Below are 9480 nucleotides of genomic sequence, written 5' to 3'. Positions count from 1 at the left end.
TTTTTGTTTTTTACATAATCGTTTATGTGTTGCACCCAACAAATATGTTCAATAGTTTCTCTACCACCAAAATAGTGTTGTCCATCCGCACCACGCTGAGCTATTCGAAATGTGTGTGCGAGACCGGTTTTCTATGTCCCTATGGGATCGTGCAAGCTTCTCAAGCATCCATTTATATTTGTGGAAGTAATGATTGTAATTAAATTTGAAACTTTGTTTTTTTTTAAACCTGAAACACAAAGATTGTAAAGAAAGTTCCTATTTGATTGGCAGCAATTTTTTTAATTTTAACATAGAGCATATAAATGTGCCCTGGGATAAAAGAAATGATCTTTAAGCGTACCTTATTTGCGTTTACGATCTTCGATGCTTTCAAGCGTAAAACCAAGATTCACTATCTCCAATCGTCCCACAGCATTTGTTAAAAATGGGTATGTTTTTCAACGTTTTGTTTTCAATTAAACCGAAACCACTGGAAAATACGACGGGTTTCACTCGTCTTTCTCGTCGGTTAACCGTAATCTGCTGTTGGACTGTCGGATTTGTTGCTTGAGTTGGGCTGTTTTTAGGCGGGTCATCAGCTGTGTCGATTGATATAGCCAGCTTCCCTGGAAGGACAACGATGGTATCGATGTAATATGAAGGTAGTAATAGTTTAAACCTGACAGTAATACTCACTACCATCAGCATGCAGTTTAGTAAAATTGGCACGGAAAATACAACGGATATAAAAAGTCCTTTATCGTCGAAGTACTGCTGCTTTGAGAAAATCCTCCAATTGATCGCCGCGTACTCGTTGATGCTTTCGGAGAAGTACACCAGCAGTACTTTACCGATGGCGGAGAAATAAATGTGAAAAACGTACATATGGCAATTAATCGAATCGAACTGACCGATGACGATAGAAACCGGGTATGCTTACACAGTACAAAAAATAAAAACACCTGAAAGTTGCCACAGTTTCTCGTCAGCAATGCCGTTGAGGTGATGCACACATGGAAGGCTATCAGTCCAATCAACCATGGATCGTACCAATCGATCTGCAGTGTAAGAACAAAGAAAATATTCCCCAAAATTGTTTATCCTCGAACCAACCGAGTCCAATGTTCGGGCTTACTTACACTTGCTAGAAATGTTACGAATCCTTTAATTTCGTTGATTTCTATCCAATTTGGTTCAACCATGTCTGAAAACTATGTTATGTTTCTGTGACGAATCAGCTAGACTAACAGGTATCGCAAGAATAAATATTGCACTTTTTCTAGTTTCACCGAGAGGATTTATAATAAACACGAATATCGAAAAATTATCACAATTCCCTTCTGGTGGCCTTGAGAGCAGAAACAGTAAAACATAAGAAGGAAAGTATTAATTGTAGTTGAAATTCTACCTGTTTACGTTCCTACTTCTCATTCTTTCTAGCACACAGGGAGGCGAAGATGATTAAACAACGAACATCCTGATCAGGTTAACCTTCACCCTTATGTTGACATCTGGTTTTCAGAATAACAAAAAGTAAAGATATTTAAAGTTTATTTCCTACAGTTAGAAATGGAAGGATGAGGGTTTCCATCTATTTCACTGTGTTTTATGTGTATTTATGGAAAAACATGAAACAGCTCCCCATTGGGAATCTAAATTGGTAGCAATAAAATGTGTGCAGCAACCTAGATTTCTCCATGCATTATTTAACCGAACTGTCATGCTTCAATAGTCAATGGCCGGCTTTTTTGTTGTAAAAAAGAGAGGGAAGTAAAAGAAGCGAGTAACATTCTAGTTTCTGTGAACGAAAAGATTTTTCACACTCGAGAATCAATCTACAACTGCGCGTAGTACGCTGATAAGATTAGAATAAACTTGTACCATCAGGCGCGAGATTGAAGGGAAGGTTAACTTTATTGCAACTGACCAGGAAGAGTGCTTTTTTCTGAAGGTTATCTAGTTATTCTACTACAAATAGAATGGGTTCTAAAGTAAAGGTAAAGAAATGGCCAGTGGAAATGAAGCAGCCGGTAATTTTTCTTTAATGGTTGATTTGTAATATGCTTCCCTCAGATCGGAATCATCGGTGGATCAGGACTTGACGACAGTCAAATAATAGAAAACCGTACAGAACGCGTGGTTAACACACACTTCGGTATTCCCTCGGATGTGCTGATTGAGGGCAAAATAGCCGGGGTTGACTGCGTTCTGCTAGCACGGCACGGAAGGAACCATTCCATCATGCCATCCAATGTTAACTACCGGGCTAACATTTGGGCCCTGAAGACCCTGGGCTGCACGCATGTGATTGTGTCAACGGCTACGGGATCTTTGAAGGAAGAAATTCATCCGGGTGATATCATTATTCCGGATAATTTTATCGATCGTACCACGAAACGGGTACAGACGTTCTACGATGGCAATGAACTGCTGGTAGGAGTCTGCCATATACCGATGGAACCGGCGTTCTGTAATCGTACGCGCGACGTGCTTATCGAAACGGCCAACGGCATCGGGCTTGCAGTGCACCCGAAAGGAACTGTTGTGACAATTGAAGGGCCACGATTTTCGAGCAAAGGCGAAAGCAACCTTTTTCGCCAGTGGGGTTCCGATCTGGTGAACATGACGCTTGTTCCGGAAGTGGTGCTGGCAAAGGAAGCGGGCCTCTGCTATGCTGCTATTGCCATGGCAACCGATTACGACTGCTGGAGAGAAGCGGGCGAAGATGTAAACGTGAAGGATGTTATGGCAACGTTCAAGAAGAACGTTACCAAAGTAACGGAATTGATTACCAATGCTATACCGAAGATAGCCGCACTGGATTGGACAGAGACAATCGAGGAGCTAGCGAAGACGGTCAACACTAGTATAATGCTACCACATTCCAACTAAACGAAAGCATGAGAAACAAAATGCAAACGAGATTCAAGCAATCTTGTCAGTCACCTCTATAACGCTGTAGACATTGAATAGCGAGGACTGAACAATACCGGTAGACTAACGCAAACGCACGTATCTCAGTGTTAAGGAGTGGTACAAAAAAAGCAAATTTCATGTAGCTGGATAGGGTGAGGAACAAAACAATCATCTGCCTAGTCAATTGTATTCTTTCCTTGCCATGTGTGTAGACCGGCGTGTTTACGAGTACTCTAATGAGCAAACTGTGCTACTACTTTTCAGAAGCAATATGACCCTATTTTGAGCACCAAACATTAAAATATCTTACTTCAAATGGTGGGAAGCATTTATTCTTGTGAAGATTTCAAATAATAAACCATTTGTACACGCATATATTGGTCGGTAACTCCTTTTCTTTATTGTAATCAATTTTCGAGCTCCAGCTTGATTAGCTTCTTTTGTGGTAAGTTTACAGGGCTAAGCACTTTGGTAATTAAACCAGTTGCCACCGTTTTGCCGTTCTCTCTTACCGTAAATGACTGAGCGCAAGACATGACCATTTTCCTGAGCAATGTTAATTTAATAGCACCGTGGTCACCGGGCATCAGCATGTCCTGTCCTACAAGATCTACTCGACAGGGTACATTCCAAGTTTTGCTGAACAGCTGCTGAATGTACTTGGAGGTAAGCGGTTTGGAACGGCCACCCTCGTTTTTAGCCAGCAAATACATCGATGCTTCAAAGTGATTCGAAACTCTCTCACTTCCAGCGGCACAAAGGAGCATCCCTCGTTGGACAGACTGTAGCTTTACACCCCGGAGCAGTGCCCCAATATTGTCACCGGCCTTTGCTTCGCCGACGTCTTTTTTGAACACCTGCATACCTCCGATGGTGGTGCGAATTTCCTCGTCGAAACCAAGCAGTTCGGCTTCCTCATTTTTCTTCATTATCCCTCGGGCCAATGTTCCGACTACGACCGTGCCCCGACCGGGTACGGTAAACGCATTGTCGATCGGAAGCAAAAACGGAGACGTCAGGTCTCTCGTCGGTGTCGGAATGTACGAATCGATTGCGTCCAGCAGTTTCCGAATTGAAGGTTCACCAAGTGCCGACTGGTCACCTTGCAAAGCAAGCAGTGCCGAGCCTACAACGATGGGACTTTCCACTCCATCGAAGCCGAAGTCGGACAACAGTTCACGCAGTTCAATTTCCACCAACTCCAGCACTTCATCGTCGACCTGGTCGGCTTTGTTGATGAACACTACTATTTTGCTAACGCCGACCTGGCGCGCTAACAGTAAGTGTTCCCGGGTTTGCGGCATCTGACCATCGGTGGCTGCCACGACTAGTATGGCACCATCCATCTGGGACGCTCCGGATATCATGTTTTTGACGTAATCAGCATGCCCCGGACAGTCAGTGTGTGCATAGTGTCGTTTTTCCGTTTTGTAACCGATGTGGGCTGCATTTATTGTTATTCCTGAACAATTGTGATTTAAACAGCAAAATATTAACAAAGATAACTTCACCAAAACCCGGGTTTACTTAACAAACAATTCTACTAACCTCTGGCCTTTTCCTCTGGTGCGCGGTCGATTTGATCATACGAAACGTAGCTGGTTGTGCCATCCTGCGATAGCACCTTGGTAATTGCGGCCGTGAGTGTAGTTTTACCATGATCCACGTGCCCGATGGTCCCAACATTACAATGTTCGTCTTTTTTCGTTTCTTGTACCGAACTCAACGTTCTTTGTGGGAGCAACCCTACGTAATTGTATTTATCCCAGCAAGCATGTGATGCAACTCTTGGATATGCATCGGTCCAGACAGTAACGTAGTTTTTTACTAAATGAGTCACTCTGTATCGACTGACGATTTTTCCAAAAAGAAATGACATTTTACAGAAAACCATCATGTAACCAAAGCAGGAAAATAGGTATTTCAAAAATTATTTTCGATTTTCCAGGCCATCGGAATCACTAAAAGGAAAAAAGGATCACTGTTTTGATTTTGTCAATGCCGGGTAAGTACAGTTCACATGAATCGAGAAGAACGTGCGGGATAGCATTGCTGAGTAAATGCTAACACTAGAGAGCAGTTTGAGACGTTGTTGTACCTAGCAAAGGCATCCGCTACGAGCATAGACGCGTTGCCACAACAGGTAACGTCAGAAATTTTCACGAACGAACCACTTCGGGCTGACAGTCGGCACATCTACGCTTTCATTCCCTTTTCTACCGTCGTGCAGCTCGGAAGCAGATTTCAAAGGGCAAGCGCCATTTTGCTGTGTGCAGTGCGGAGGAAAAGAAGCAAACTATTTGGAACTTTGTGGACGAATCCTAGTGGAAAAAGATAACGTGGAGTGAGTACAAACAAATTACTAGTTCTTCGAATGGTTTTCGTTCGCCCTGATAGAGAGTGTGTATTGGTGGACAGTGTACAGATGTGACCCATCAATTTGCATTTCATTTTGGTTTGCAAAAAAAGTAAAAAATGTGAGCAGTATGCAATGGCGATTTTTTCGTTCTAGTTTTTGTGGAACTGTTTGAATTTAGTGTGGAAAGATAAATTGCAATCATACTCAATCATGGTGGAGTAATAGAAATGGAAAATTTGGAAAAGTCGTAATTAAATGAAGCACAATGGCTCCTGATGAGGTGATGTGTATGTGTGTGCCGAAGAAAAGTATCTCAGCTCAGATGTAGAGAGTTGTTTCAATTTTGGACGATTGCTAGTAGTTTTGTTTTTTTTAAAGAAAAACTGTCAGTGCTGAAGTTGGGAAAACGATCCCGAAACGGTGAGTACGGCATGATTTAAAAGAAGAAAAAATATTTAACCAAGCATGCCAAGTAAAAAAGCGACGCCATTTTGTAATGCCGAGGATTTGTCAAAGACTGGAATGAGGAGAGGTAGTTTGTGGTGCCTGATGTGCGCGAGAGTGGTGAGAAGGGAAATTCAGTTTTACCTCGATTGTTCTGTGTGGTGAATTTCGCGCATCGTAAACGCACACTATCAAGCGTTTCAACACCAAAGCATGCGCAGTAGTGTGTTCACTTGCTGGTCGGTCCACCGTGGAGGTGCCGACCGTCCGACCGTGGTGTATATTTGAAAGTCAACAAGGATGCATTTGAGCCAATTTAAAAAACTTAGTTTTATACACAAGCAGTATTGTAATATCATGTGTGTGTCAATATCACTGATTGGAAATGTTTTTATGTTTTGTTTTAGGTGACAGCGTAAATATCAGTAATTAGCTCCTTGGCGCGTTACCTACTCGTTTTGTTCTGTGTTGCGCGCGCTCGTCACGTCCCCCCGGTAAGCAAGAGAAAAATAAAATCATCAAACTGGCAAAAGTAATCTTCGACGCGACGGCTCATGAGTAGCATTCGGTCCAGTGAGCGAGATCGTATTACTGTGAAGATTCATAACATGAAACGTAGCGCATCGCGCGAATCTCCACCTAGATCAAAGCGACGCGGCAGTATTGGACGATACGACGATAGCTCCGACGAGCGAGTGACCCCAGACAGAATGCGACGACGTGTGGCCCGTTCCCCCAGCCCCCGGGCTCGCTATGCTTCTCCGCACCGCGACGAGTACGCCTCCTCGCGAAGCCGGGCTGACATCGGAAGTGCTGGCGGCGACCGGTACTCGTACAAGGTGCTTTGCGTTAGTGCGCTGCACCCGAAGGCATCGGACGAGTTCATCAAAGAGACGCTCTATCGCGAGTACAAAAAGTTTGGCGACTTCAGCATTCGCGTGTCGCATGATTTGGACGAGCGGGTTGCTTACGTGTGCTTCCGTACGTCGGAGGATGCACGAGAGGCAAAGCACGCCAAGTCGCGTATCATTCTGCACGATAAGGTAGCTCTGGTGGAACCTGTCTACGAGTCGACCAAGTCCGATTCGTACCGCCGTCCTCGCTCGGCTACGCCGCCCGAATATGATCGGCATTATTATGCGCGCTCACCGGGAGTACCACCGCCCGATCGTAGACGCCCGCCGGAGCATCATCCTTACGATGGCTACGGGCCGCCACCAGGTGGCCGCATGCACCATCCCGATTTTCGTCCACCGATGCATCACGATTACATGCCACGTGGCCCACCGCTACATCATCACGGTCCACCGCATATGCATCCGGGCGGTGGTGGTGGACCACCGCATCATCATTACATGCCCCGTCCGTATTTACCGCGGGCACCCCGGGCTCCCTTCGAAAAACCAGAAAACAAGAAGGACAAATTCCCGAACTATCTCCACCATATCCAGCCTGAGGACGACCCGTTGGCGACGCGCACGCTTTTCGCCGGCAACTTGGAGATAAACATTTCCGACGAGGAGCTGCGCCGCATCTTTGGCAAGTATGGGTTGGTAGAGGATATCGACATTAAGAGGCCGCCACCGGGAACGGGCAATGCATTCGCCTTTGTACGCTACCAGACGCTCGACATGGCACACCGGGCAAAAGTGGAGTTGTCGGGGCAGTACATTGGCAAGTTCCAGTGCAAGATCGGCTACGGTAAGGCAACGCCGACGACGCGCATCTGGGTTGGCGGCCTCGGTGCCTGGACGTCGGTGACGCAGCTCGAGCGCGAGTTCGATCGGTTCAGCGCGATCAAAAAGATCGAGTACGCAAAGGGCGACACGCAGGCGTACATTTTGTACGACTCGATTGATGCGGCGACGGCCGCAGTGAAGGAAATGCGTGGCTTCCCGCTGGGAGCGCCCGATCGGCGCATCCGCATTGATTTTGCGGACAACGGTACGGCGCCACCGTTCCAGAAGCGTCCGTTCGAGGAGGGTGGTGGTGAGTATCGTCGGGTGCCCGAGTACGAGTACCCGGAGGCTGGCGGGGGCGGCGGAGCGGCCCCGTACGATGATGTTCCACCTGCATACGGAGGCTACGGGGCTCGTTCGTTCCGTGGCGGGCGTGGTAGTGGCGGTGGTGGTGGCGGCGGTGGAAGCGGTGGATACCGTGGACGCGGTGGTGGCAGCGGAGGCAGTTTCCGCGGTGGCTTCCACCATGAAGGACATCGCCCGACAGGTGGTGCGGGCGGACCACCGCATCATGGTCCAGGAGGGGAAGAAGAATGGCGTCGTCCACCAGGAGAGGGTGGCGGCGAGTATGATCAGCGACGACGCTCGGGATCGCGTGAACCAGGCGGTGGCATCGATCGATCCCGATCCCGATCACCCAGACGCCGCAGTCCCGCGGATTCCGATTCCGACTCATCTTCGCGTCGCAACGGCGTCCTGACTAGCGCCCGCACACTACCGGAAGTGGCTCGGAAGTCCACGACCGTCTGGCAGGGTGCCCTCATTCTGAAGAGTTCGCTCTTCCCCGCCAAATTCCATCTCACCGATGGCGACGCGGACATTGTGGACGGGTTGATGAAGGACGAGGACGGAAAGCATCATTTGCGTATCACGCAACGTTTGCGTCTTGACCAGCCCAAGCTGGAGGACGTACAGAAGCGCATCTCATCGTCCTCCTCGCACGCCATCTTCCTCGGACTCCCCAGCTCAACTACCGGTGTGTCGTCTTCGGATGATGCGAGCGTTCAGACGCGACCACTGCGCAATCTCGTCACCTACTTGAAGCAAAAGGAGGCGGCCGGTGTCATCTCGCTGCTTAACAAGGACACCGAGGCCACCGGTGTTCTTTATTCGTTCCCGCCGTGTGAGTTTTCCACTGAGCTGTTGAAGCGCACCTGCCACAATCTCACCGAGGAAGGACTGAAGGAGGACCACTTGGTGATCGTGGTGGTGCGCGGTGGCACTGCCTAAAATACCGGGACAGTGTAGGGCAGTGACGATGATGGCAGCGTATACTAGGACCTACCAGAGGTGACCGGCATGTTGACTAGGACATCGCCGTTTTTATTATAGTACGTTAAAGTAAGCAATTCTTCCGAAGAAGGGTACACATCAACTTTGGTGTGTGTACTTGTATTGAGTGTGTATATGGATTAAGGTGACAATGCGCTCTACCCGAAAACAAGTAGGCAGAAAAAAGCCGCTTTCCCGAGCACTGCAAAAAAAAAAAAATCTGGACACCATATTGGACCCAAGCTTTGTTTGGTAAAGTGTTGTAGGTAAGCAAAAAACCAGATATTATTTCCTGTTTCCAGTTTACTAACATTTTCTTATATTTTTAGGGTAGGCTTCGTAAGGTCGTCCTCGTCGTGAAGGTGTTTTGTTTTCGGTGCTACGCTGACTATGACGTAGATAATTTTTTTTGATCATTTTGTTCTTTTATTGACGGTCTGCCAGTTAGAAAAGATCTTTGTATAACAAAAGATTAGAAAGTACCACATACACAACTGAGCCGATTCCCGCTTGACTATCGAGAAACAAACTCGAATGAAACCGTCTACACATAACGAGAGCCGTAAGTACACATTCATCCAGTCATAATCGTCATATTACACCATCATCACCGCGAACGAGCCGATGGCGTAGGAATAACATCAACTGCTGCTTCGTCGACCTGTACCGGCAAAATCATCCTCATATAAACACAGCATACAACCACGGCGTGCAATGTACCGTCCTTCAAAACAACCCGTCAGGCTAGAAAGTTCTAGTACCCGTTTG

At 46.9% G+C, this 9480-nt stretch overlaps 4 protein-coding genes across 5 annotated transcripts; 2 read left to right on the top strand and 2 right to left on the bottom strand.

Annotated features, from left to right (window-relative positions):
- Nucleotides 1-280: 280 nt before the first annotated feature.
- Nucleotides 281-1415, bottom strand: LOC131286772 (transmembrane protein 18). The gene is made up of 4 exons (XM_058315773.1): nt 1122-1415; nt 923-1040; nt 679-827; nt 281-608 (listed from the first exon to the last, which is right to left on the bottom strand). Exons 1-4 carry the CDS (start codon nt 1182-1184, stop codon nt 492-494), a joined length of 447 nt encoding a protein of 148 aa, XP_058171756.1. The 5' UTR covers nt 1185-1415; the 3' UTR covers nt 281-491.
- Nucleotides 1416-1753: 338 nt separating this feature from the next.
- Nucleotides 1754-3012, top strand: LOC131286750 (S-methyl-5'-thioadenosine phosphorylase). Its single transcript, XM_058315751.1, has 2 exons — nt 1754-1979; nt 2056-3012. The coding sequence occupies exons 1-2, from the start codon at nt 1962-1964 to the stop codon at nt 2872-2874; spliced, it is 837 nt and encodes a 278-aa protein (XP_058171734.1). The 5' UTR covers nt 1754-1961; the 3' UTR covers nt 2875-3012.
- A 273-nt stretch (nt 3013-3285) lies between these two features.
- On the bottom strand, nt 3286-4838 carry LOC131286721 (elongation factor Tu). The gene is made up of 2 exons (XM_058315715.1): nt 4447-4838; nt 3286-4360 (listed from the first exon to the last, which is right to left on the bottom strand). Exons 1-2 carry the CDS (start codon nt 4793-4795, stop codon nt 3306-3308), a joined length of 1404 nt encoding a protein of 467 aa, XP_058171698.1. The 5' UTR covers nt 4796-4838; the 3' UTR covers nt 3286-3305.
- A 278-nt stretch (nt 4839-5116) lies between these two features.
- LOC131292167 (RNA-binding protein spenito) lies at nt 5117-8950 on the top strand. Of its 2 annotated transcripts, none has more exons than XM_058320788.1 (2): nt 5117-5242; nt 6109-8950. In XM_058320788.1, the coding sequence occupies exon 2, from the start codon at nt 6256-6258 to the stop codon at nt 8668-8670; it is 2415 nt and encodes an 804-aa protein (XP_058176771.1). In that variant the 5' UTR covers nt 5117-5242; nt 6109-6255; the 3' UTR covers nt 8671-8950. The 2 variants fall into 2 exon arrangements, with proteins under 2 accessions (XP_058176771.1, XP_058176770.1); XM_058320787.1 differs by lacking the exon at nt 5117-5242 and adding an exon at nt 5291-5677.
- Nucleotides 8951-9480: the final 530 nt, after the last annotated feature.

Source organism: Anopheles ziemanni, chromosome 2 (genome assembly GCF_943734765.1).
Source record: "Anopheles ziemanni chromosome 2, idAnoZiCoDA_A2_x.2, whole genome shotgun sequence".
Lineage (NCBI taxonomy): Eukaryota > Metazoa > Arthropoda > Insecta > Diptera > Culicidae > Anopheles > Anopheles ziemanni.
This window is presented reverse-complemented; position numbering and strand designations above follow the sequence as displayed.

Bases quoted from the DNA above. Each gene is read 5' to 3' on its own strand.
- LOC131286772 (XM_058315773.1), bottom strand. From the start codon at position 1,184: ATGGTTGAACCAAATTGGATAGAAATCAACGAAATTAAAGGATTCGTA. The intron at 1,041-1,121 runs GTAAGTAAGCCC...CTTACACTGCAG, and splicing joins TCGTAACATTTCTAGCAAGT to ATCGATTGGTACGATCCATG. The intron at 828-922 runs GTAAGCATACCC...CCATCGGTAAAG, and splicing joins GTTTTTATTTTTTGTACTGT to TACTGCTGGTGTACTTCTCC.
- LOC131286721 (XM_058315715.1), bottom strand. From the start codon at position 4,795: ATGATGGTTTTCTGTAAAATGTCATTTCTTTTTGGAAAAATCGTCAGT. The intron at 4,361-4,446 runs GTTAGTAGAATT...ACAATTGTTCAG, and splicing joins ACCAGAGGAAAAGGCCAGAG to GAATAACAATAAATGCAGCC.
- LOC131292167 (XM_058320788.1), top strand. From the start codon at position 6,256: ATGAGTAGCATTCGGTCCAGTGAGCGAGATCGTATTACTGTGAAGATT.